Genomic DNA, 27,722 nt, shown 5'->3' on the forward strand with positions numbered 1-27,722 from the left:
GCATTACTAGTAACAGGAATACTGAATATAGTATAGGGGTACCATTACCTTGACTTGGGCGAACCATCCAATCTGGGTGTGTTGAGGGGATTTCTAGCCTTTGCAATTACTTTTTAGTGAGTGGCTTCAAGCTATTCAAACTTCTCTTTTTCTCTGAGCAACTTTCAGTGCCCTTTCAAATGAATCATGCAAATATTAAAATTTGAAACAAAGTCTATTACCTTTTTTCCTTCGCACTGTGTTTCCTTCTCTTTGAGCGCCAATAGCTGATCCTCCCTTCTGTTAACTTATTTCAATTTGCTACTAATGTGGGGATTTAGTAAAGCAATTTAAGTATTGAAGGAAAGAGAAATTTTTGAATCATTCATGAGGAAAATAATTGTTTTGTTTTTCCAATTGCAGTCTGCGACATTCAAGAAGCCGATGTGGTTTTCTTTTTTGATGGCTCTGACAGGGTATCCAACTCAGACTTTGTTGCCCTGACAACTTTTCTGTCAGACTTCATTGATAATTTTAACATTGAATCTCAGAGAATAAAAATTGGGTTGGCTCAATTTGGCCGTGACTTCCAAAAAATTATTGAGTTGAAAAACTCTCTGACTACAGCCAAGTTGAAGACTCAAATTCAAAAAATCACCAAGAGCAAGGGGTCTCCCCGAATTGACCTGGCTCTTAGAAAAGTGAAAGTCATGTTTGATCCACCTTCTGGTGGGAGAAGAAACGCTGGTGTCCCTCAAATTTTGGTAGTTATCACATCCGGAGATCCCTACTATGATGTGTCAGAGGAAGTAAAAATCCTGAAAAACCTTGGAATTTGTGTCCTGGTTTATGGCATAGGAAATGTTCATAAGGAACAACTTCTGCCAATAACAGGCAATTCTGAAAAAGTATTCACTTTCCAAGACTTTAGTAACTTAAGGGATATAGAGACGAAAAAAAGAATGGTCCGTGAAATCTGCCAGAGCTGCGGGAAAACCAGTAAGTGTTCCCCTTGTTCTTTATTTCTTTTTAATTTAATTGTACCTTCCCAGTGCTTCATTTCCCAAGGTATCCTAGGGGCCAGCTCTAGATGAACATATTTTTAGAATAGTGCACCGTGAAAATAGACCTTTTCTCTGTTTCTGGGAAGCTTGAGATCAGCCAGCCACCCTCAGAGACAAGGGAAAGGATGCAGAGGCTGGAGGAGGCCCTGGGTTGTGTCCTCTGGTCAGCCCTGTCCCTTCACTCCAACCCGGGGTTTATGCCCCTCTTTGCACCTGGACCTCAGTCTCCTGTTTCTACCCTTTCCACTTCTGGAAGTCCTAGAATAATGCCTTGCTACTGGTAGGAAGTAAGTAAAGCTAACATTTGCAGGTTGACAGCTTTACTATTTTAACTCTATTAAACTGTCTTGTAAGGGACTCAGTGTTCGTGTGTGTGTGTGTGTGTGTGTGTGTGTGTGTGTGTCTACATGAGCCTATCTATGTGCATGTTTATTTATTTATTTATTTATTTATTTATTTATTTATATTTTTACTTTATTTAAATCCAAGTTACTTAACATGTGGTGTAATAATGGTTTCAGGAGTAGAATTTAGTGATTCATCACTTACATATAACACCCAGTGCTCATCCCAACAAGTACCCTCCTTAATGTCCCTTGCCCATTTAGCCCATCTCCCTACCCAACAACCAACCAGTTTGTTCTCTGTATTTAAGAGTTTCCTATGTTTTGCCTCCCTCTCTGTTTTTATCTTAATTTTCCTTCCCTTCCCCATGTTCATCTGTTTTGTTTCTTAAATTGCACATGATGGCATTCGTGTAATCATAACATGGTGAAGATTTGAATTGTCCTGGGGATTATTTAATACCCAGAGGTCACAAACACAAATGGCTGCAAAGGCCAGGAAGGTAATATAAATGAGTCAGGGAGGCCGGGAGGGTAGGAAAAGAATGGAGAGCAATGGCGCGTCTCATGGGGAGGGTGTTGCTCGCTCCAGCTGAGAGTCACCGTGTGGGACTCAGGTTCTGTACGTTTGGGCTGGGAGTTGGGAAGACAGCACACCAGGAAGCAGCAGTGAATGATAACATTTTGTAGAACTGGTACAACGTGCAGAAACTCCTCAGTGTGCTTCTGTTTCTAGAATTATGACTGAAGCTACTTCTTTCACAAAATGGGTTGGTGTTTTCAAGGTCTCCAGATCTTCTACACCCCATTTGGGGTGCTCAGCTGGAAGCAGGTTACGGTGGGGGAAAGGGGCCCTGGGACTGGAATCAGAAATCCGGGGTTCTTATTCTGGTTCAACAGCAGCAACCTCCATGAATCATTCTTTCCTCATGTGTACAATGAGCAACTGGGAAGGGTCAGAGGTGTCCAAATGGCAACTTGTAGCTGAATTGTGTTTGTCCTATACAGTGTTGACAACTTGTTAAGATTAATTGCCAGCTTTTACAAACTGAAGATTTCACATAAAAAAATCTAGATTTCAGGCTTCTCTCTGAAAACTCTATCTGACAACACTGGGTCCCTTTTCCCACATGGCTGACTCTCAGCTGGAGCTGAGCAGTGACCAGATGGGTGGTTAGTCTCCATCCATCCTCTGTTCTCCCTGCCCATTTAGCTCATTTACATTATCCACCTGGCCTTTACAGCCATTTGAATGTGTGATCTCCGGATTAAACCATCTCTAAGGATAATTCAAATATTTAATATGATCATATGAATCATAGTATGTCATCATTAAAAGAAGAAAATATGCATGTGCAAACACACACACACAGACACACACACACACAGCCAGCCAGCCAGGAAGCCAGCCTCTGAGAATGAGGCTGAACCATGATTGGAACTTCAAATAGCTATTGGAACTTGTAATATTTGAAAAAGGAGAGAGGAAACACCTGTGTTATATGTTGATCAAGCAGCCAATATCTTCCTTCTTGACCATTTGTGGGTGCTAGAGTCCCTCCAGCCCTGGGCCATGCCATGACTGCTCTCCTTATTTTCTGCCTCGTCTTCCCTTCCTTGTTCCTGTCTACTCATTAATCTGGCCTCATTTTCCTCGGTCTCCAGATTGCTTTATGGACGTCGTGGTTGGGTTTGACATTTCCACTCATCTGCCGGGGGCGCAGTTGTTCAACGACCACCCCCAGCTGGAATCATCCCTCCCAGGCATCTTACAGGACATGACCTCCATCAGGGGGGTAAGCTGTGGGGCAGGCGCGGAGGTGCAGATGAACGTGGCCTTCAAGGTGAACGATGATGGAGAATTCCCTACTGAGTTCCAAATCTACCAGAAAGCAATATTTGACAGGCTGCTGCAGGTCACCGTTAATGGGCCAACTCATCTGAATGCACAGTTCTTGAGGTCTCTGTGGAATATGTTTAAGAAGGAATCTACATCCCAAGGACAGGTACTCACGTCACAGTCTCTCTCCCATCTCCGTGTTCTTTTGTTTGTTTCTTCCTCCCCAGTTATATGTTTCATTTTCACATCGTCCCATTTTCTGCTTTCCTCTTTCTCTAGGTGCTGCTCATCTTTTCAGATGGTCTTGGGGGTGAAAGCAAGATAATGCTTGAAAATCAATCAGACAGGCTCAGAGAAGCAGGTACTGAGTTGTGAATTTAAGTGGTGAAGCACAGAAGGTACTAGACAAGTCCCTACTTACTCAGGTGCCAAAGATCTTGGGATCTGTCTGGCCACTAGTAACAGATGCTGTTGGTGCCTCCCCAGAACCCATAGACGTGCACACTGATCCCCTAGAGGCTGCAAATGCCATGGCCAAGTGCTTACACCTGTGACCTTCTACAGTCATGAGTCCTTGACTGATCTGAACCCTTACCTGACCCTTGGACCAGGGGTGGGTTTATACCGTGTCCCACCTAGAAACAGAAGGGGGGGGGCATCAATATAGGGATACAAAAACCCAGCACCTTTGCCTCCAGTGGGTCAACTGTGATACAGTTTATACCCCAGAGTCCTTCAGGAATCAGACTAAGGTGAAGCCCTTACTGACACACATCTTTGCTTACAACTTCCCCTTCTTTCTCCTCCTTAATAAACTAGATACGCACAAATTCTTCCGTTAGATCCTGCTTCCAGGGCACCTGACCTAGGACACTCCTTACTGTTTCTGATTATCCACGTGAAGGACAGACACACGGATCTTGAAAAGCACTTCTTACTATCCATGTCATAGTTTCAGACTGAGCTGGAAGCTAAATGCAGAAATTGAGAGTCATATGCAGTGACAGGAGGGTCTACTGATCGTTAGACGGGATGCATTGTTTGAGACTTCTGGGTGTAGACCCACGCTGGCTTCTGGGGTTTAGGTTCTGTGGGCAACCTCCCTGGAGGCCACAAAGTCTCCTGCATGATTGCTGGGTTATGTCACCTCCTTTCCCACTGTTCTGGGCACATCAGTTTCCTTAGTACAGCTTCTGGCACTTTGCAGGGTCCCACCCCCGCTCCCCACTCCCGCCTTCCTTCACTCCCCACATTTAGTACCCCAGGCACTCAGAGCCACCTGCTTCTTCCTCCAGTACACCTCATGGCTCAGTCCTCCCTATCCTGGCATACGCTTTTCTTCTACATAAAACTCTCCCCCATCTCAGCTCCTCCCCAGTCCTTCTCTCCACCTTCAGTCTCTGGTTCTCTTCCTTGACCAGCTTCCATTCGTCCTTCAGGCTCAGCTTAGACATCAGTTCTTGGCCGAAACCTTCCATGACTTTCCAGGGCTGAGTTAGGAGCTTCTCCTTTAGGCTTTCAAAGCATGCTGCCATTCTGTCTCAGGACACTTATCACTTCTCAGGGCAACTATCTGATCCCTGTCTTCCTTTTCTATTGGACTGTATGTACTTCTCTGCAGGGACAGAGTGTGCCTGTTCTATTCATCGTGTATCCCTGATACAATGATTGATACATAATAGGCTCCTAATAAACAAAGATTTGTTTAATGAAAGGATAGACAGAGTAAATAGACTAGTGAATGAATTAACAAGTGAGTGGATGAATGAATGAATGAATGAATGAAGTCTGGTTATGGCCAACACTTCACCCTGAGCTTTCCTCAGGCTCTCAGGGCCTGAGCCCCCAGGGGTGTTTGGCTGTGGAGATGACTTTGAGAACTATTTTTTTTTAATGTTTATTTATTTTTGAGAGAGAGAAAGAGAGAGAGAGGGAGAGAGAGGGACAGAGAATCCCAAGCAGGATCTGTTCTGTCACCACAGAACCCAATGTGGGTCTCGATCTCACACACTGTGAAATCATGACCTGAGCTGAAATCAAGAGTCGGACATTCAACCTAAGGAGCCACCCAGGTGCTCTGAGAACTACTGTTAATTTAAACATTCAGAAAAACTCTGAAGCTGAACAATTCCCTTTCTTATAAATTGCTTTCAAATGCCCAAGAATTGCATCAAAACTTGGTGGTGAGGCATTAAACACAGTTTTCTGCTAGTGTTTTTCTGTCGGGTTTGTACATAGTTGCTCTTGGAATACTTTTTCTCTGGGGATTTCTTACTGAGGCCTGAGCAAGCAAGCAAAGTTGTTGGGTTCCTCATACATCAAGAGTCCTGCTTCTTCTTAATGTTTCCGTTTCCCCTTTTTGATTCTCTGAACACCGTTCACCAAGTAGAAATAGGATGGGCTTTTCCTCTTTTTTCACGTGCAACCCCTTTTGTTTTGAATCTGTCATGTTTACTGACCAGGACTCGATGCACTTCTGGTGGTCTCCCTAAACACGACTGCCCACGATGAGTTTTCCAGCTTTGAATTTGGGAAGGGATTTGATTACAGGACTCATCTGACCATTGGAATAAGAGAACTGGGCAAGATGCTATCACAGTACCTGGTGAGTTGTCGAGCAGACATGCAGTTACTCAAAAGGCCATCGGAATGAAACTGGAAGTTTGACGAGCATTTCCAGAGAGTGCCTTGCTTACCCCATTATGCTCAGCGCATGGTCTTTAGTATGTGAAAAAGTGTGAAAGACCTGAGCCGCATTTTTTTTTTTTTAATTTTTAATGTTTATTTACCCTTGAGAGAGAGGCAGAGCATGAGCAGGGGAGGGGCAGAGAAAGACAGAGACACAGAATCCGAAGCAGGCTCCAGGCCCCAAGCTGTCAGCACAGTAGGGCCCGATGTGGGGCTGGAACTCACCAACCATGAGATCATGACCCGAGCCAAAGTTGGACGCTCAACCGACTGAGCCACCCAGGTGCCCTGTAAGCCACGTATGTTTGGTTTTGTGTGTCCTTCCGCCCTTATCATCTCACCAAATGAATGCACAGGGAACTAAAAAACCAACTAGCCCCTCATTAAATAAAAAATCACCCAGCAGTTTATGCTGCAGAAATCCTCAGAAAAGAGGAGTCTGTCAACTAGGAGCCAGCCAGTCGTGTGCAAACTCAGCCTGTGGTCCTCTGTGGGGCAGTCGCCCTTTCTATAGAGAGGTCATTTCCTGGGAGAGGGTATCACGCATCACAGTTGCTAGCCCGGTGCCCTGTCTTCAGTATTAAGTCAAAAAGCACCTCGGATCCTCCGCAGCCCCTCCCCCAAAGAGAGAAGATGGCCGTGTAGGTGGTGCGTGATGATCTGCGTGAATATAGTTCTTAACGTTGTGACGCTCCTGACAATTGTTGCTCTCTTGTTTGCTTTTTCCAGGGAAACATTGCAGAGAGGACTTGCTGCTGCAAATTTTGCAAGTGTTCAGGGAGTGCAGGTCTTCCTGGGATCCCAGGACTGCAGGCCATGAAGGTGCCATTCAGTTGTGCCTTGAGAGGGTGGGTGGGGCTGAGGCCAAGCGGTTGAATGTGCAGACTTCACTCGGTCCTCATGGAATTGCTTCAGGCATTTAGTTCACTGTGTCTTCTTTGGGTATTTCCTGTGACTCCTGTGGTGTAGGAGCCAGTTCAGAGGGACTCACTTTTGAATACTGCTGTGAAGGGTAACTCCCGTTTTCCTAATACGTCCCTCATGATGTTGCTCCTCGGTTTTGCAATTTTTTTTAATAAAAATTTTTTTAACATTTATTTACTGTTGAGAGACAGAGACAGAGCATGAGCAGGGGAGGAGCAGAGAGAGAAGGAGGCACAGACTCTGAAGCAGGCTCCAGGCTCCGAGCTGTCAGCACAGAGCCTGACGCGGGGCTGAAACTCAGGGCCCACGAATCGCGAGATCATGACCTGAGCTGAAGTCAGGCGCTTAACCGACTGAGCCACCCAGGCGGCCCCTCGGTTTTGCGATTTGTACTTTTGCACCTGCTTTCAACCGTTTGGAGGGTGCAAGAGGTGTTAGAAACAGTGGGGAAAGTTGTCCTTCGTCGGCGGTGAATGAAACTGAGCTGCAAAGAGAGCAAAGCATTGCAGATTAATAGGCTTTTTTAAAATGCAGTATACAAGATCAATTAGACAGCGATAGCTTAAATAAATATGGTGTCTTCATTCATGGAGTGCTCTAAGGTGATGAGAATGAATGAGCTACAGGTATACACGACAACATGAATAGGTGTTACAAACACTGTAATAGCCAAAAAAAGAAAAAAAGTAAAACATAGAAGAATACATATAGTCTGGTTCCATTTATAAAAAGTCTGAAAGCAGGCCACACTAACCTATGGAGTATGTCTGGGGGTAAATCAGGACCTGTGTTACTGGGTGAGGAAAGCAAACCTCAGTTTAAATCTTTGCCACAAATAGGCCACAAGGCAGTGAAAGCACACGTGGCAGAGGGAGAGATGATCGCAAGGGATATGTAGCCTTGTTGTCGGGAGGAGTGCTTCTTCCCTGAGCTCTCAGAAAAGCAGAAGAAAATGCTGTTTTTGGAAAGTGACCAGTTTGCCTACTGGGAGAGTTACGGTGGCCACAGCTGCCGGCCGTGCAGCCTCGGGTGCAGACTGACCCGGACGCCCTGACCTGCAACGTGGAATCCACAGGTCACCTTCCTGTAGAGGTCAGAGGTTGTCAGACTCTCCCCAGTCTCACAGCCACCCCTGCCTGCGCTGTGACCAAGTTGAAGGGAGGGACTTGTCTATAACGCCTAACGACTTCACAAGTTCGAATTGGAGGAAGCCAGCTGAAGTGCATTTTCTCTCTTCCCTCCCAGGGCTCTCCGGGTATTAAAGGCAGCAGAGGACATCGGGGAGAGGACGGGGACCCTGTAAGTTCTTCTGACCCTCTCCCACGACATGAGCAGTGATTTTCTTTTGCATGGAAAGCCTTATGTTCCTACAGAAGGGGTTTTCTGGTGGTTTTGGAGGAAAATAGGTTGTTTCACCCTCCTTTTATTTGTCTGGGTCATGAGTACTTGCCAAACGCACTTTTGGGGGGAAGGAGGAAGCACACTTACCTACACGTTGCCTGGCATGTTTTTATCAGTGGCAGGGAGCCGGGCACGCTCCGGTCCCCCCACGCCCCCCTGCAGGGTGAAGCAAGGCTATCTTGAGGGGCTGCCTTTGGACCCAGAGTTCAGCATTTAGTACATGGAAAGGCTCAGCTTTGTGGTTACATGGTACACAGAAGTTTTCTAATCTCAATCTTTGACCCTCAAACCGGAACTCTCACTAGATTCATCAGTCAAATTGGGAGAATAGATTTGAAGGAACTGAAACACTTGGGTGACTCCGTTTGGGGCAGGGAAAGTTCAGGAAGCATCCAGCCTGCACCTCCATCTCCTTAGCCGGAAGCTAGCTCTTCGTCTGGGCGGCAAGTTATGATGAAAAGCACAGGCCGTGTAGTCAGACAGCCAAGGGATGACCTGGACCAGAGACCTTGGCAGGACACTTAACTTCCTGACCCCCAGTCTGCCGATCTGTAAAACATTTATACATTCCTCTGACTCTAGTGCTATCCTAGTTTACACAATGACCACCGAGGGGAGAGTTCTAACTCACCTACCACGTAGCTGCAGAGGGGTCTCGGAGCCCACCCAGGCAGCACTGAGGGCTTTGACCGGGTGTCTGGCCTTGAGCCCTCGTCTGGCTGACCGTCTAGTCAATGGGAAGCTGCAGTGTTTTGGTAGCTCTCGCGACCTTTGGCCACGAGTGAGGCCTCCTGCTTTCCTGGGAGTAATCTTCAGAATAAAGAAAGCAAAGCAGGAAGAAGGAAAATCCCTTCTCCCATCACCTCTCAGGAAGGGAAGAATCAAGCTCATTGCTAAACAATTAGTTATCCAAACAGCAAACCGTCAGCACCCACCCTGCACCCAGATTTGAGCCAGGCACCAGGGACACAGTTGGGGAAAGAGATAGCTGGGGGCTCCTGCCCTCAAGGAGCACAACATTGCTTTTCCCTCGAGATTCATTTTACGCCGGCATTTACCTGTGTTTAAATATTTCCCGGGAGAAACAGGATTGCTGGGAGATGCCTACATCATTGACCTTGAACACTCTTCCCCCGAGCGGATGATCTGACTCGGGCTCTTTCACCTGGGGGTCATTTCCGTGAACATGAGCATTTCCCATCTCCCAGCACTTGTGGTAGCGGCCCCTCCCTCCCTTCAGCTCCTTGGACTCAGCCCCAATCCCCTGGGACTGGCTTGCTTCAGTACTGACTTTTCCAACAGCACTGGGACCTTGGGCACAATTTCAGGGCCAACGCATATTACTGGAGTATTTGAAAGGTGGCTGGAGAGTAGATCGACTTCCAAACCTTTGGCTGTGCTGTCTGATGAGATGGTAAAACATCCGGGCTCATCCCGCACTTCTGTGTGATCTTGGGTCTGCAAGGAAGCCCTGCAGGTTGGCACGGAAGACGCTGGAATAGAGGGGAAAACCAGAGTTAAATGAACACATTTGTGGAAAGATTTGCTCTGTCTGAAGCTCAGAATGCTGCTGTTGCTCTAGCTTCTCTCTTAAAAAGTAAACTGCTGGCAGCATCTGGCAGACGAGTCACTTTGGATACCTGTTTGGGTACCTTTTCTTAGGGAAGACGAGGAGAAATTGGACCCACAGGAGATAAAGGGATTGCAGGATGTCCAGGGGAGCAGGGCCAAAAGGTAAGCCCTGCTGGAAATGTGATTTTGAATTCCCTACAACAGCCTCTTGCCTCTTTCCTCCCTCCCTCCCTCCCTCCCCCCTTTTCTCTCTTCCATCCCCCCATGCCCCGCCCCTTTCCCTTTCTCCAATTACATGTTAGTGTCCTCCCCTTCAGACTAATTCTACTTCTTAGAAACCTCAATGAGTTTTGAGCCCACCTCAAAACATAGGTGGTGTTCAATCCCACCTATATAACCTCTGTGATTTTAGAGCCAGAAGCCACTAAAGAACAACACAATCACCCTCTTTAGGGAGGCAGCCACATCCCGCCCCAACAGGGTGTGAATCCACCTTCTGACTATCTTTGATGTGTCAGTGAGAGATATTTCATCTTTTACAGGGAGCCAAAGGATATTCTGGATACAAGGTACTGTAGTGTCTTCTCAGTCGAATTTGATTTCCTGGCGGGATTCGTTTCCCAGGAAGCATGTGGCCGAGCTCCCCTCTGACCCGATTGTGCTCCTTGTTGTCCCTCAGGGAGAAAAAGGAGAAGATGGGTTTAACGGACTGGATGGGGAGGAGGTAAGCCATCTTTCAAGTACTGTAACATCATCATGAGGTTGACGTATTGCTCTTTAAATGGGGATTTTGTTTTCCTTGTTTTCTTTTAGGGCTTTCATGGGTTACCTGGGACAAAAGGAGAAAAAGGCGATCCAGGATCCCAGGTAAATCTTCAGTAAATCAAAGAAGGAGAATTTGGTGATGGAGATAGTCTTAACTGCTGTGCGCCAGTGCTTAGAAGGGAGAAAATTGAGAGCTGACTTGACCACAATGAAGGCCTGTTACTACCGAATAAATGCTGCCTTCCCATTTGGGAATTTTCAAGAATTCCATTGAGGGATTCAAAGCGTGCAAGGTTCTTCGTTTGGTGTCTTCCTCAGAAGTCTGAAAATGATTGTTTTTGCCTCCCAGTAGCTTCCTTGTTCTCTTTATTGCATCAGGAAAAAAAAAACCATAAAAATCAAAAGAAAGATACAGAATTATTTTGGCGACCTTGGTGTAGTAAATCACGGTGAAACTTTTTTTATCTTAAATTCATTTCAATACTGATTAATATATGCCTGTTGGTTCCAAACAGCTCTGCTTATATGTTCTGATCCATTTATTTATGCAATATTTTTTAATATCTGGCATGCGCCGAGCACCGAGTTATATGCTGATGATTCGGAGATGAACCACACTGACCTTGTCCTCAAGGATCCCCAGACGTAGAAAGACAGCATATTAATTGCTAATGACAGTGCAGAATGTGATTGAGGCCATGTTGTAGGCAACTACGTGAGAGCCCAGAGAAGGGCACCTAACTCAGCCCTAACTCAGGTGGGGGGGGGGGGAGGAGTTCAGAAAGTCTTTCTGGAGGAAATGATCCCTGAGCTGAAGATGATAGGAATTAGCAAGACATGGAGAAAGGCCATTCTAGACAGAAGGAACAGCATAAGCAAAGACACGGAGGCTCGAGAGCACTGCAGATTGAGCATTAGAGTACAGGTAAAGGGAGGTGAGGTTCCAGCGGTGGCCGGAAGATTGGGAAGACACCAGGGAGCCATGTTGAGGAGTTAGGCTTTTAACATTAGGAGATTGGGAACCTTTAGAAGATTTTAAGTACGGGCGCCACAACTGAATTTGCATGTTGAACGTACTACTTGTCGGTGGTGTGGAGACTGTGTCAGAGATGACATAGGTGCAAGGCAAAGATGAGAGGATCTGGAACAATCGAGGGGAGAAGTGACAAAGCCTTCAAGTAAAGCAACGTCAGTGAGAACAGACACATGACGTACTAATACTAAGGACGCGGCAGGGCCCGGGCCGGAACGAGCAGTGGTGTGCAGGATTTACGGACGTACTCCCTCTCAGAGCTCTGCCAAATGTGTCTCCCTAAATACTGCACCCCAGGTGACTTGTTTCTCTCACCCTAGTTCTGGCTCCGGCACAGATCTCTAGATCTAGGTGACCAGAGAAGCAGGAAGTGAGGAGTCATTCAGAATGCCTGGAACGGTACTGGCTTGGGCAAGCTCAGTTGGGAACACTTGAGTCTGAGTTGTCAACTGGAGCATTTGCTGTAGAGGTTTCCAGTGAGCAACTGCATTTTAAATGTCAGAGGTTCCTAGACGGGCTGGGATGTCCAGTACAATCCCCACTAGCAATATATGACATTTAAATTCAAATTGGTGAAAGTGAAAACTCCCGCCCTTCAGTTGTACTAGCCACATTTCATGTGCTCAAGAGCCACATATGGCTAGTGGTTACCATCTTAGACAACTCAGAGAATATTTCTATTAGGGCAGAAAGTTCTTTGGCGTAGCGCTATGCTAGATCATGAGAGTTTCCCATTGCTCAGCGTCACTCTAGATAATCCTGACTAGCGATCATCTTGACCTTTTAAAACTGAACTGAGTATCGCTTGAGAAGGCTGAGGAAACTGGCTGGGATAAAGGAACATGGATCATTTTGTCTGATTGACTTTCTTGCCGCCAAAACCACACGCTTAACTCTTTAACACCATTCTGAAACCCTCCTACAAGCTAACTCAGAAGCTCATTTTATTTTTTTTTAGGGCAGCCCAGGTTCCAGAGGCCCCCCTGGGAGATATGGGGAGAAGGGCTTCCCAGGAGATCCTGTAAGTTACTAGGGTCTAGTTGGCTCTGAATTATGTAGTTGCTCTAAGCTCCTATCTCCTCTCCCTTGTGTCTCCCACTAACCTCTAGGTGAAGGCTTGTCTCCTTGTCTTGGGAGCAGGGGTAGTAGGTATTGTCCGAGACTTATCTGCTTGGGAAAAATCTGTCCACATCTGATTGTAGCTGATTATATTGAAAATTTCGGGGCACCTGGGTGGCTCAGTCAGTTAAGCGTCCGACTTCGTCTCAGGTCACGATCTCACAGTTTGTGAGTTTGAGCCCCACGTTGGCCTCGCTGCTGTCAGCCTGTCAGCACAAAGCCCCGCATCGGATCCTCTGTCCTCCTCTCTCTCTGCTCCTCCGCCACTTGCGCTCTCTCTTTTCAAAAAGTAATTAAAATTAAAAAAAAAAAAAATTGGAGCTGGGAGCTCAGGTTCCATCTTAATCATCCTTATTGTTATGTAGAGACTTCCAAAGTCCTTTTTGGGAGACGTTTCCACAGTTCTGCTTCTTGGGCTTCTAATCTCACAGATTCCCTATTTGCAGACTCAGTTACAAGGGAATCTTATTACACCCCAAGGGGGTAGCATAAGCATGTTCGGCCATCAGTGAAGCTGCCGATACAGAGAAGAGATCATTGCCATGGCTTCGGCAAACACTCATCACTTCGTTGATCACCAGACCCTCTTCAAACTTGGGGAAATATTATTGTATTTTTTCTCAAAAGTCGATGAATTTCAAATATGGAGAATTTTCTCTCACCCCTCCTCACTTAACCCAAATTAGCTTAATACGTGAACATTGTACCATTGTATTTGGAAAAAAAAAAAAAAGCTGATATTCCTTGGTTCTAAAATACTTTTTAAATCTTCCTCTAGGGTAATCCAGGACGCAACAGTAACATCAAAGGACAGAAGGGCTCCAAAGGAGAACAAGGAAGACAAGTAATTGGTTCTGTTTTACGTACAGAGAACCTATAGACCTATTTACATATATATGAATGATTAATTCTGTTACTGAACGGAGGCTTTCATGAAGTCTTAATTATTTAATAAAATATGTAACCCTTCTATAATTGAATAACAGCCCCGAGTTCACATTTAAAACAGCATTATTTTCTGAAAACAGGACACATATGTAGTAGGTTATACTTTTATGGGTTAAATTATTAAGTTTCTGGCAGGTGACATTATTGTAATGGGAAACTGATAGTTAGCAGTGCACGTTACTATACCATTTTCCTCATTAACAGATATATACCCAATAGTGTTAACATGCAGAAGATTCTAGCATGACACATTTGCTCTGCTGTTTTAATAGTGCGTGAGGTTTTTATGCTGATGTAATTAGTCAGAATATATTGCCTTATGATCTTGGGGGAACAATTGTATTTCTAGGGTAGAACTGGACAGAAAGGGACTCCAGGTGATCCTAATTCCAGAGGAAGAGGGGTAAGTTTTTCCTTGAACATTTATTTCCCCTCCTTATCATCTGACGATGCCATAAAGGTTTTCACAATATTTGCCCCTGCAGAGTTGGCCGGCCCAGGGCTGATCCATTGTCACTATTGTCATTTGGGGCTAGATGGTGTGAGGGGCTGTCATGTACATTTGAGGAGGTCTAAGAGCATCCCTGTTCTCTACCCACTAGATGTCAGTAGCACTCACTCCCCCCAAGTTGTGGCAGACAAAAAACGTCTGCAGATTTTGCCAAATGTCTGGGATGAGGGGGAGTGGGGAGTGAGAGTAGGGGGCAAAATTGCTCCGAGATGAGAACCTATGTGACAGTCTGCCTTCCTCTTTCCGCCTTCCAGAAGCTTTTGAATGTCTTTGGAGAGAGTCAGTGCTTTAACATGAAAGTTCTCCGGTAGCTTAGCATCTCTGAGCTTCTATAAGAATATGAATTGGGTAAACCCACTCTCTTTATCTTCAGATGTCGCCAATGGGAAAGAAGAATCACAGATAAATTCTTGAATGAACCAAAACACCGGTGACTAGGGACAAGCCTCTGGCAACTTCGAGAGCCTAGGGCAACTTTATAGCATCCCATGTGATGCCAGGCCTAAAACAGGAATACTGGATTTCCCCTTCTTTTTATGGAACAACTAAGAAATCGCTTTTCTTTTTGTGCATTACTAAAGTGGGAGATGATATTTATAACGTGTTAGAAATCCTTTTGTCATGCACTCAGAATGGAGATCATAAAAAAGACAATAACGCACAGTCTCCTAGATTGGACCCTGCCCCTAGTTTGATCGAGAAGTGAAAATACTTGGCCTTCTTTTCTGTTGCAGACCTGGAGTCTTCTCATCACTTTGAAGGCCATGGCCGATTGCCTTTTTCTCTGATCTAGATAGTGGAGAAATGTGTTGTAATTCCTCTTGCCTTTGTTTATCTTGAATCGTAGTTATTAAGGGATAGGATCTACAGTCAGTTGGCTTAGGCTTCCTGGTGCTTCTGGTAAAAATTCTCTGGGACTTTGCCCTCTTCTCCACACAAGAGAATCAAAATTAACCAGAGGAATCCAGGGAACAGCAACATATACTACATGCAATAAATTAAAAAAAATTTTTTTAAATGTTTATTTATTTTTGAGAGACAGAGCACAAGTGGGAGAGGGGCAGAGAGAGAGGGAGACCCAGAATCCGAAGCAGACCCCAGGCTCTGAGCTGTCAACACAGAGCCCAACGTGGGGCTCGAACCCACAAGCTGTGAGATCATGACCTGCGCTGAAGTCGGATGCTCAACCGACTGAGCCACCCAGGCGACCCTACGTGCAATAAATTTTAAAGATAAATATATATTTTTCTTGGTTTAAGAGAAAATACACTTAGTTTGAAATAGCTTTATAACTGTCCCCCTCCATCAAATACTTTTGAAAAGAGATGCTAGGGATGGGGCTGGGGATTACTACTTGGACAAACCAGCCAGTGACTCTAAATCACTTCAGAGACAGGAGGCTCTCAGCCGCCCTCTCCTATCTTCACCCGTTTTCCTGCCCAGCTCCTCCTTTGTAACCTCTCTTCTCCTGAACTGAACAAGGCAATGTGAATATAGAACAACATTAAGCTTTTCTACCTCTTCCCCTACTTTTCCAGTGAAGGCGAGAATTCTCTCTGATGGTCAGAGGATCTTAAGTAGATAACAGATTCTTTTTTTTTTTTTTTTTAATTTTTTTTTCAACGTTTTTTTTTTTTTTATTTTTATTTTTGGGACAGAGAGAGACACAGCATGAATGGGGGAGGGGCAGAGAGAGAGGGAGACACAGAATCGGAAACAGGCTCCAGGCTCCGAGCCATCAGCCCAGAGCCTGATGCGATAAGTAGATAACAGATTCTAAGAACACAAGCAAACACAAGCCGCCTGCGGGACAGAATTCCAACTTATGCAAGTTGATTGTACCGGCTGTTGCCAAGACGGGGGCTTGATATTCTGAGAACCAGAGCACTAGAATCGACAGTCCAGGTCCCTTGTTTTCGGCCTGTCACACACAGATGCTTATACGGGCACCTGGGTGGCTCAGCCAGTTGAGAGTTGGACTCTGGCTTGGGTCATGATCTCACAGTTTGTGAGTTGGAGCCCCACGTGGGGCTTGCGGCTGTCAGTGCAGAGCCCATTTTGGATCCTCTGTCTCCCTCTCTCTCTGCCCCTGCCCCACTCGCACTGTCTCTCAAAGATAAGCTAACATTAAAAAAAAAAAACAACTGCTTTTAAATAATAGTATTTCTACTTCTGTAGCATTTATTTTATGTCGCGTCCTGATCAAATCACTTTCAAATATTAATTCATTAAATCCTCATAACAAGCCTACTAGGTAGATATTATTATTTATATCCATTTTGCAGATGAGAATAACAAGGACCCTTGGAACACTTGCCCAGGATCAGGATAGGTAGCAAGTAGCAGAACTGGGGTTTGAACCCAGACTGTCTCACACCAGAGTCTGGAGTCCCGACCTCCTGGCTAAGGCTTACTGAGCAATTGCTCTGTGCCACACAAGCTTCAAAGGGCAGCCTTGAGCTCAGGAGTACCTGACTTCTAAAGGCACACCCTAACCATTGTGCAATACTGTCTGCGTGTAGTTCAGAAGTTCTTTTATCCTTTTAATGGAGACATCCCAGGATAGTAGTGGCCTCAACCTTTGTTTGCTGTTTCTTCCCTACTTTCATTTGTCAGGAGCTCTATTAGTCCCATCAAGGAACAAAGAGCTCACAGGTTACAATGGGTAACTTCTCCCAAAGGGCATTTGCATTTTGAAAGCAGAGTACCTGAATCAAGGGGGCAGAACCCCAGGAGAGGAATTCGAATCATTATCCAAAGTGGTAGAGGTGATACTTGGTCAGGTAGTTCATTCTAAGGAAATTCAGAAGGTAGGCAGTTGAAAGAAAACCGATTCTGAAATAATTTCCATGGCTACCTTTCTGAGTGCATGAATAGAATTTTTTTTTTAAGTATTTGTGTTGTACCTAAAGGAATCATAGTCATTTATCACAATACAAAGTAGACTGGTGATTGGGATGTTCCATAGCTCTCTCAGAAGGGCAGGGGTGAGGGGGGTGTGAGGGTATAGATTTTATTGCTGCTGTTTAGGGAAAAAGAAGTTAAAATCTGGGGTCTGAGTCCTCTCCTGACTAGAACACTCTCTGGAGAGGGTGTGACAAAGGCGACACTTAGGTGGAGAGCCTGAGCTGGTGACATGGAAATCACCGCTGGTTAAGTGCAAACAGATTTCTGGCTTCAGAGATCAGGTGAATGTGGCCGGTGGCCGGGCCGCTGGACCGCCACGTCATTGGGCAGACCCCGTCGGCCATTTCCTTCTTGTAGAATTCCTTGGAAACAAACCTCAGTGGGCCCACGTGTGAAGCACTGAACCTAACAATTTTTACTCTCCCCTAAGATACATTCAGGGCCTGGGACAGAGAGACAGACAGGACACAGCTTGTTCTCATGTAGGAAGCCTCTGATTAGCAGACAGTACTCTATGGAATTTGCTGAAGAGGGAAGGATAGAAGACCGGTTCTTCAGAATGATTTGATCCTCCAAACAACCTCCTGAATAATTGTCAGACTGGAGCTGGATCTGTAATGACTTTCAGATTGGCTTTCAATCAATCCCCCAAATGTTAGTCTATAATGAAGTGCCCAGCGAGAAAACTTGTCTTTCGAAAGCGCCTCAGGGAAGCCATTTCTGTGAGCTGCTCATTACTTATGTCTGTCAGGGAATGAAACAGGCTGGTTTGCCTCTAAGAACCCTCCACTTGGCTACGTACACACTAACACTCTGCCTTTTCTGTTCCAGGGAAGGGAAGGCCAAAGGGGGCCCCCAGGTGTCCCGGTAAGTACCCTTTACTTCCTGCCCTGCGAGGTAGTTGGTTCCAAGGAGAGTCCTCACGGGCAGATGGCACTGGGAATGAACAAGAATGTGACAAAGATGTTCTAGGAAGTGTAGAGCAATAGACATGGCCGCACCCATGGAGGGGAAACAGATGGGCCCATCAGCTCAGCCGCCAGGAACTGGACGGGCCTGACCTAAGGCAGAGCCTCCTTCCCAGGCACCTCATAGACAAGAGGATCTGTGCGATCCCAAATGTTATATATTTGACTGCCTTTCACAAGCACTGGGAATCAACTGCACGGGAGGGAAATTGTTTACTAGAGTAAGAAACAATCTTGTGTTCATTTTTTAGTATGGAAATGAATAGAATCCTAGGCAAAGTAAAGGGTAAGCCAAGGTTCAGTCAAAGTATTGCCCATGTACTATGTATTACGGTACTAGGTAGTATAAAGAGAAAATCTCTATGGAAACTATGTGGAGACAGTATTAACACTGAAAACTCGTTCATCAGGGGGAGCCGGGAAATCCTGGACTTCCAGGTGCCCAGGGAGCTGACGGATTACAAGGCCCACAGGTATGTTGAAGTAGTTCATAAATGCTGATAAATAATGCTGAGTTATTCCAATAGGAAGCCAGTGGGTAGTTCTGTATAAAAATAAATAACTGAGAAATGCTTAATCTGCTCCTGCCCTCCTCCATGGTCCATGTTTCTGGAATTCTACATTTCCCATCATGAGAGAGTGATTGTGCTCCGTCAGACCCGCTCCTGTTTTGCAGCTCATGAATAGAGAAAATGGCTGCTCTTGTGCTCACCTAGTATTGTATCAGCTTGTTAGTAATAATGAGTTATTAGGACCTTACTATTATATTAGTAATCAATGAATTACTATTAATTAGTAACAATTACTAATTAGTAATTAGTAGGTACCTGAGCCCTATCTTTTGCTGTCCAGAGAGTGATCAATGGCTCATGATTCAGACATGAGCCATTTTTTTCTTGATCGTATCATTGCTGATATGGGCATCGGAGTCAGGACATCTCTGTCTCTCCTTCATGTTGGGAAGGTGCTGGGGTCATCCCTAGAGAATGGTTTTGTAACACATGGGTATTTAGTTACCTTATGGAGCCCGCTTGAAGCCAGGATTTGTCTGGAAGGTATGCCTAGACCTAAGACCTTCTCGAGAGTTCATTTTTCTTTTAGGAAGTTTCAGATACTCACGCCAAAGTAGAATTTGGTATTCTCTTGCGGGTTCTGGGGTCCCTGAATCAAACCACCAGCTAGCAAATCCTTTAGGCTGAGTAACCAGCCCAGATCCATCTCCCCTTTGTAGGGAGAAGGGGGACATTAGCTCAGCTGCTCCAGGGTCCCTTTGATACTCAGGCAGCGAACGACGGCTCGTCCAGTGGGTGCAACCATTGTACAGCTGGCGCCTTGGTAGTGGGGAAACATCACCAGCACCTCTAGTTTTTTCTTCCATGCAAGAGATCTATACGAGAACCTTGCATCAGATGCTAATATGGTGGAAAATAGGCTTGAATTCCTCTGGTAGGGCTTCTGCTGCTAAAATGTCCTCTTGGGCCAACTTGAAACAACTTAGCTTTCCATTTTTCACGTTGACGATGAGCACTCTGGCCCAGGTAACCTGCCCCAACAAAGGAATCCATCTGACCGTTGTTTGCATCTTCGCCCCTTCTTCTAAGGGTTTTATTTCTCCCTTTGGTCTCCTTTTCATTTCCCCCTGTCAGAGGGGGATGAAGGTCTTAGACCCAGGCAGAGATGCCTCGATAAGATCTGTACCACGGAGTCTGGGCCTCCACTCAGTCCCTCGCTAGGGGAGATATGCTTAACCTCACAGTTACAAGATATGCTTAACCTCACAGTTACAAGGTGACTTGTGGTGTTGGACCAGCGCTTTTCTGTGGACATGTTTCAAAAGCATTGAAGAAGAAAGTACGTTTTCATTACTTCGTGTAATTATGCTTCTCGTTACCACATTAGGGGGGAAATGGAATTCCTGGCAGCAAAGGAGAGAAGGGAAGCCCAGGGCACAAAGGACCTCAGGTGAGTGACTCAGGAACGTTGGGAGTCAGTGGTCTCCAATCAGACCATTTTCTCTTACTTCAAAAACATCGTCATACATAGTTTATTTTGTATTATCTGCGTTTGGGGTATTTTATTTTTCAATTAACTTGGGACACATTTGGGACAAAAAGAATTGGCAGCAAATTTTAGCACAGCCCCGATTCCTTGCACGTCACACAAGCCCTCCTCTCTCTCCTTCACTGGGGTTTTACTGGGAGAGCACGGACCCATCGCATCAGCCCCAAGAAAGCATTTGGAAGAGTACAGATCTCGCAGACTTCTGAACATTTCAAAACCCGATTCCCTCTGCTGACTTTTCTAACTTTTAAGAGTGTATCTGTGCCACATGTATCTCCACTGACCGTAGATGTTTGAAAATGGACTCTACAAAGATCCCTCGCCACCCAAATTGACTTGATTCCTCAGCTCACCCTCTGAATCTATTTGGTCCCTAGGTTTCTGACAGTGAGTAATAACAGGGGGGATGGCTGGTGAGGGGATTCCTATGAAAAATGTTCTGAATCTGTTCAGTTCTTCAGCTCCAACAGCGAGAATTCAGAAGGAACACCTGTGTTTGCCTCCTTATCATGCCGGCATGTTTGTGGAAGACACTTGTGCCCATTTTCAGATTGGGACTGAAACACACTGTGCATACGGTTCCAGATGCACGCATGGTGTAATGCTCACGAGTGGCAAAGTCTCGTTCGCACAACATCAGTACATTCCAACCAATGTGCCGCATGTAGAAATAGCATATGTCCTGCCAAGAGCACCCTTTCTGTTTCTCACGAAGGCCCCGGGCGGACTAGTGGTGTCCCCGCAGATGAAGATTTGTGGTCCTCTAAGCCAGACTGTAAGCCGAGTCACCTGCTTTCAGCACAGATGTCTCTCTCCCCTGGGTGGCTGGGTCTCTTGTTAAGCAGGCATCAAGGAGCTGTTGGAAATGACACGAAGAAAAGCGAAACTGATCTAATGGGCTTTCTAAGAATTGCTGCAACACCCACATACGTGTCTCCCATTTTCGTTCAGGGCTTTCCTGGGCCGATGGGCGCTAAAGGGAGCCTTGGAAATCCCGGACCCGCAGGGAAAAAAGTAAGTGTCATCTCCTATAGATTTAAATACTGAGAAAAAAAGTACTGCCCTTCTTTTCTTGATTTGCATATTAATTCCTCGCAGGAGCCAGGCACCCTCAATCCCCCCACCTGCTTTCTGAGATACATTCTTTTGCTTCCACTGAGCAAAGAATTTCTAAATGCTTATCTCTTCCTGACACTGCCCTGTTTCACCAGGAGAGACCCTGTGATCTCACCCGTGGTGAAATAACTCCGAAAACTCTTCAACTCCCCGATTTCCTGCGGGCATGAATGTATGCACGGGGCAGAGTCCAGAAGGGGGGTGTCCAGACTCAATCTGCTTGTGCATAAAATTCTCTCATTCACCCTACTGTCTCTGATGTGGCTCTTTTGGAGACTGTCAGACAGCAGACTGTTGGCCTCTTCAGAATCCCACTCCCTGCTGAACACCTTTAAGCGGCTCCCTGTCCCCATGCTTGGTTTCATGTCCTGCTGTCACCATCTTGAAAGTCTTAATATTTGAGGATGGGACCTACGCTTTCATTCTGCACCGAGCCCCACAAATTAGGCAGCCAGTCTTAATTTCCCCGTAGCTCTTAGGAAAAGCTCTAGACTTTAAAGTAGCTTGGAAGGCCCCCTGACCCTGTTTAATTCTGAGGCTTCAGAGCTCTTTTCCCTCCCATGCCCGCGCCAGGCTTCTCAACAATGCCTTCCCTCTACCCCGACCGTGACCACCCTCACCCCTCCTGCAGTTCCTTCTTCCGCTCACACAACTCCGCCCTCAAACCTCACACCCCTGCTCCTGTGCTTCAGGCAGCCCGCCTCCTTAACCCCACCAGATCTATTTATTTATTTAAAGAAATTTTGTTGTAATGTTTCTTTATTTTAGAGAGAGAGAGACAGAGAAAGCCGGGGAGGGGCAGAGAGAGAGGGAGACACAGAATCCAAAGCAGGCTCCAGGCTCCGAGCTGTCAGCACAGAGCCTGACGTGGGGCTCGAACTCACGACCGTGAGATCATGACCTGAGCTGAAGTCTGATGTTTAGCTGAAGTCTGAAGTGTGGCCATCCAGGTGCCCCTTATCAAATCCAATTTAGATTCCCCTCCCCGTCACTGGCATAGCATCCTGAGTTTATAATTTTCTGCCTGTCTAATTGTCTCTCTTTCCAACCAGACTATTTTTGCTAAGGCAGGACCACACCTATCATATTCAGTGGTTCATTTTCCAGGATGATAAATACTTGTTGGATGGGCAGACAAATCAGCTAATAAATCAACTTTCGCTGGAGTAAATTTTCCACTCTTTCCCTTCTCCTTCAGTCCTTCTAGAATACCAGGAAAGCAGTGCTTGGGCTGTGCTGACATTTTCTGCTCACCTTTGGAAAGATCATTATTGGTTTCCTACACCCCGTGCCTTGGCTGAGCACTGAACCCTCACTGAGAGCCTTAAGATTTCCCGTCTCAACCTCCTATAGTGGGAGCCAGTTTGGATTTTACTGACCTGAAGCCCTTCTTGTCTCACTTACTAGGGAGAACATGGAATTCTTGGCGATCCAGGGCCAGTGGGGCCAGCTGGACAGCGAGGAAAACAGGTATGAGCTTTTAGGACCCTTCTCTATTTGCAGCTCCAAGTGCTTAGTTCTGAGGTAAAGAGAAGGGAACTGAGGCCATCAGCCTAAGCACCTGGAGTATTGAAGGTATTTTAGGACCTCCTAGGAAGATGTGGGGGAATTTCTCCCACCCCCTGCAGCTCTCATTCTATAGCTGGTCTGTCTGTTAAAAGAAGGGAGAATGGCAAGAGAGAAAGGGGGCATGCAGAGGGGATAACGGATAACATTTCAGTACTTTCACAACCAGTACGGCCATGTCAATGGATGTCCACTGAAAAACAGCACTATGCATTTCTCTCCCTGTCTTGCAAAACTCTAGGGCAAGAACAAGAGGGGGGTAGATCCAAGAAGTGAGCCGTCTGTTCTAGTGGCTCTTGCCATGCTAAGGTCTCTGTGCATGGAGCAGCCAATATAGGAACATTTTTTCATTTCTTCTCAAAAAATAATGTTTATTATAAATGTTGTGTATACATATTGTAGAAAATTTACCAAGCTTAACAGATGGGAAGAGGGGAAGAAAAATGACCCATAATCTCACTATTTTGAAATATTCATTATTAACATCCTGGAGATACCAAAAAAATCACTCTATTTTTCCCTCTTAACAGTGTATCATGAGCACATTTCCATTGTATTACATTTTCCCCTAAACATTCTTTTTAGTAGCTTCAAAATATTCCACTGAATGTACGTACCTTAGGTCATTTGACCAAGCTCTTGCTATTGAATACTTAATTTCTTTTTAATTTTTTACTGTCATAAGTAGCCCACAATGAGCATTCTTGTATCTGAATTTTTAGACAAAATCATAATCTCTACGTAAAAACTTCAAAAAGTAGCATAACTGGTTCAAAGAATATGCACCTCTTTTGCAAGGTGCCTTTAGGAATATTCAGTGATCTATGCACCCTTGTGTTATGTAGGAAAATGCTTGCTTCAGGACATCCACACCAGCAGTGGGTATTGTCACTTTCTTTTTTCATCTATACCCATTTCATTAACAAAAAATAGTTTCTCATTACTGTTTCAAATTGCATTTCTTTGGTTACTAGTGACATTTTTCCATTTGTCTCTCAGCCATTTGTAAGTCTTTGGGGAATTGAATTCCTCACCCATGTCCTTTGAACCAGCTCCTAATTTTCCAGGCGAGTAATTGCTACTGACTCCATTAGTCTTGATTGACCATCCCTCTGCCTCCTGCAATGTTTGCAGAGTGGAGCTGGCCAAAGTACCAAGGCACATACCAGCAAGTGAGGAAAACCCAACAATATGCATGACCCCAGAGTTCAAGGTCACTGGTAAGGGCCCCTCTACCTGGAAGTGCCCAGTGCTTCTCTCTTGTCACCAGTATAGATTACAATTAAGTTTCACTTTTGAGAAATTAAAATGAACTGGTATGTCCACAGGGAGATTATGGCATCCCAGGCTATGGTCAAATGGGACGAAAAGGAGTAAAGGTAAATATGGAAAACTGTTTCTTTAATTATTTCTTTAATTGATGAGACAAACGTAAATAATACAAGAGAAAACAATCATACGCAGAAGTGGTATATTGATTTATTTATGTTCTCTGCTGCAAATTGTAGGGCCCAAGAGGATTCCCTGGAGATATGGGGCAAAAGGTACTGTGCACATGTCCTTCTTTTGAAATTACCATGATATTAACTTTCTACTTGAGAAATGAAGTTAAAAGGAGAAGGAGAAGGAGAAGGAAAAGAAGAAGGGCAGTTGTTTTTCCAGGACTTCATGAATAAAGGACCTTACTACTATGAATGAATCTTTAAGTTGGAAAAGACAGTCCTGTCCTTTGTTGCCTGACGACCCTGGTCTTGAAACTCCACCCCTGGATCTCCTCTCCAGTTTACTCTTCTTGTCCTCTGGATTTCTCGCCTCAGTAATCTCATTCAAAACTCTTGGCTTCAGCTGTTGCTGTTTGTTCTTTATTATTGTGGCCTTCACTTCCCCTCCCCTGAAAGGTGACAACATTCTCCTCATTGGTCTCCATTACCACCTTCTTACTGCTTCAGTTAATCCCAAACACTGCTGTCGACTTGATGTTTTCCACAGTGTAACCTAGTTATGTTTCTCTCCTGATCACACATTTTCCAGAATTCCTCATTGCCCACCAGATTGAAAAATCCGTCTCCATGATCTCCAACTAGACATAACCTTATATTTCAGCCAGAGTAGCTCCTATCATATCTGTTTTTAATGCACTGGAATTCAGTAATAAGATTTCCTTTTTTTTTTTTTTTTTTTTTTTAAGCGTCCTGTCCAGAAGAGTGGCTTTCCAATACTTGGTGTCCAAATTAAAATGCAAAATATAGATTAAAAAAATTGAATGTGTAAACAGATCAAATCAACTACAGGAAAACAGCCAATTTTTGAACCCTCTTAAAAGTGCTTTTAATTGCTGAATTACCAGAAGAGATTCTTTCCTTAGGTAGAGAAGGGTGCGAGAAGGAACTGTTAGGACAAGAGTTCTCACTGTAAAAGACCAATTTTCTAATTTACTGATAAAGGGAGAAAATGAGCATATTTCAATTTAGGGATAAATGTGAGATTAGTTGTTTTTTGGGTTTTTTTTTTTGTTTTTTTGTTTTTTTGATAAATAGGTGCTAAAATTAATTTCCCACCAAAGTCAGAGTAAATTTTTTATTACCTTCAGCTTTTTCAGAAGTGATTTATAAATTTAGGAAGTAATTAATTGTTTAGTATTTTCTGTGGTTAATACTCCATATGTTTTTCCTGATTTTCAAGCATTCTTGCTTTAGATATTTTTAATACCTGGTTGGGTAGCCATTGCACTGATATTTATGCATAAATATTTGTATTAGAAAATTAAGAATAGTTTGGGGGAATATTTAAGTATGTCAATGACTTTGTTCCAAGCAAGCGACAGAAGATGACATTTAATGTTTAATATATTGTGTAGTTATAAGATCAATTAGGTTTTAGATTATAGAGAATTATTTCTGTTATTTCAAGCAAATATTTTAATATCTTGATTTCTTATATTTGAATCTTTAGGGTGATGTGGGTGATCCTGGATTTCCTGGGGGTCCTGGACGCAAAGGATTTAAGGGATTAACAGTAAGTGGCCTGTAATTCCAGAAATAATAAATGTTTCTTTGGAGGACTCTGGCTTTTATGTTGTAATAATAAATGTGGATTATTGATCTAACCCAAGAGCATCTGAAATGCCACTTCCTGGCTCTGTGACCTTCACCACACCTTTTCAGGGTCTCTGTTTCTCTAACATGAGACTTGAACTTGACACCAAAGGTCACTTTCAGCTCTAAAATTGTATGGTTCCATGAATCTGAACTATTTTAAAGATTTACAGATTGATAGCTGGCTGTTCCAAGAAATGTCAGTGCCTTCCAGTATTTTCTAAGGCACATATTAAAGCCCAGACTATTAACCCTGAGTGGGAATGAAGCCGACATCTTCCCGCTGTGTCTCTAAGGGTTTTCTGACAATTCCACTGCTCAGAACCAAGGTCATCTAGGGTATTCGTTTTAAGGAAGGCTGTTGACATCTTCTAATTAGCACAGTGTGGAGTAGTGTGTTACAATTTTTTTAAAAAACAAAACGCTGAGACAAGCATCTTTTCATTTTGAAGTTTGAGTGTAGTATCAGTGGTCATTATCAGCATGAAAGAGATGCAATTCAACAGATATTTCCATCTGGCTGGATAAATTTCATCAGCATCCACATCCATCACCTTGAAGTATGGGAATGACACAGCCCGCCCCTGTCCTCTTATGTATGTGGAGAATTTTTTGTGTTTGATCCTTTGTAGACGGGAGGGTTTTAATTAGATCTCTGTGCGCTCTAGTATTCTTTTTTAGCACCAATCCTAGTTTATGTCTAATTTAGATTTAAATGCATAGCCAGTGCCAGAGAAAAGTATGTCACTAAATGGGGAGGCTACGAGGGAAATAGATACTTACCAATGGTTAAGAATGGCTATTTATGGGGCGCCTGGGTGGCTCAGTCGGTTAAGCGTCCAACTTCAGCTCGGGTCACGATCCCGTGGTCCGTGAGTTTGAGCCCCACGTTGGGCTCTGGGCTGATGGCTCAGAGCCTGGAGCCTGCTTCAGATTCTGTGTCTCCCTCTCTCTCTGCCCCTCCCCCGTTCATGCTCTGTCTCTCTCTGTCTCAAAAATAAATACACGTTAAAAAAAATTAAAAAAAAAAAGAATGGCTATTTATATTTACACGTAAGGAATTTATTTGACTTGAATTGATGGTTGCTTTCTTTAAAAATCTTTTTTAAATTGTAAAGTCTCATTAAAACTTAGGTATTCTCCATGCATAGACAGTGTGGAAACTAAAGCATATTCCTATCTGCAGCTCACTAGAGGCTCGAAAGGGGAAGAGGGACCTCCGGGACCCCCAGGCCCTCCCGGACGGAGAGTAAGTACACTCATGAGAGCTAAGTAGCCTATACTGGTTCCTAGATATTCAATAGAAGGGGTACAGAATTTAAAGTCAGAGCACTGGATCCGAATCCAAATTCTTGTTGCTAGCTATGTGCCCCTGGGCCAGTCACTTGGTCTCTCAGTTGACCTCTAAAAGGGGGATGACCTATCCTGTCCTACCACCTCAAAAGGTAGCTGGGAGGATTGTATATCCAAATGTGAGCACTCTTTGTGAACGATAAATTTCAGTGCAAATATTAGCTGTTACCGTTATTTTCTTTTTTTACTGAAGTTTATAGAAATCAGAATGGGATAAGCTTCGTACAGGGGTCCTGGCAAAGTTCCGTCACGTGAGACACGTCAGTAGAGTTCCCCAGATCACCGTTGCCTTCCCGTCTTCAAAATGTAGACTCTAGAGAGATTTGGAAATATAACTGCTAGTTCCCACCAGGCTTCCACTGGAAGGGAAATATCACTTCTGGAAGCATTCCGGGCAGAGGCAGGCACATCCCCCACTGACGAAACATCCATATCTCTATTTTAGTGCTTCTCGTGTTATCATAATGA

At 44.6% G+C, this 27,722-nt stretch overlaps 1 protein-coding gene across 1 annotated transcript in view; it reads left to right on the top strand.

The window, feature by feature from the left end:
* Nucleotides 1-27,722, top strand: part of COL6A5 (collagen type VI alpha 5 chain) — a 93,672-nt gene that overhangs the window by 22,171 nt on the left and 43,779 nt on the right. The window contains exons 7-28 of the mRNA XM_032594669.1: nucleotides 403-978; nucleotides 3,053-3,393; nucleotides 3,507-3,588; nucleotides 5,690-5,832; nucleotides 6,645-6,737; nucleotides 8,085-8,138; nucleotides 9,903-9,974; nucleotides 10,355-10,381; nucleotides 10,492-10,536; nucleotides 10,626-10,679; nucleotides 12,569-12,631; nucleotides 13,508-13,573; nucleotides 14,027-14,080; nucleotides 17,927-17,962; nucleotides 18,474-18,536; nucleotides 19,963-20,025; nucleotides 21,076-21,138; nucleotides 22,648-22,710; nucleotides 24,135-24,185; nucleotides 24,315-24,350; nucleotides 25,759-25,821; nucleotides 27,088-27,150. Coding sequence (XP_032450560.1) covers nucleotides 403-978; nucleotides 3,053-3,393; nucleotides 3,507-3,588; nucleotides 5,690-5,832; nucleotides 6,645-6,737; nucleotides 8,085-8,138; nucleotides 9,903-9,974; nucleotides 10,355-10,381; nucleotides 10,492-10,536; nucleotides 10,626-10,679; nucleotides 12,569-12,631; nucleotides 13,508-13,573; nucleotides 14,027-14,080; nucleotides 17,927-17,962; nucleotides 18,474-18,536; nucleotides 19,963-20,025; nucleotides 21,076-21,138; nucleotides 22,648-22,710; nucleotides 24,135-24,185; nucleotides 24,315-24,350; nucleotides 25,759-25,821; nucleotides 27,088-27,150 — 2,171 coding nt within the window. The remainder of the gene's footprint in view (nucleotides 1-402; nucleotides 979-3,052; nucleotides 3,394-3,506; nucleotides 3,589-5,689; nucleotides 5,833-6,644; nucleotides 6,738-8,084; nucleotides 8,139-9,902; nucleotides 9,975-10,354; nucleotides 10,382-10,491; nucleotides 10,537-10,625; nucleotides 10,680-12,568; nucleotides 12,632-13,507; nucleotides 13,574-14,026; nucleotides 14,081-17,926; nucleotides 17,963-18,473; nucleotides 18,537-19,962; nucleotides 20,026-21,075; nucleotides 21,139-22,647; nucleotides 22,711-24,134; nucleotides 24,186-24,314; nucleotides 24,351-25,758; nucleotides 25,822-27,087; nucleotides 27,151-27,722) is intronic.

Source organism: Lynx canadensis, chromosome C2 (genome assembly GCF_007474595.2).
Source record: "Lynx canadensis isolate LIC74 chromosome C2, mLynCan4.pri.v2, whole genome shotgun sequence".
NCBI lineage: Eukaryota > Metazoa > Chordata > Mammalia > Carnivora > Felidae > Lynx > Lynx canadensis.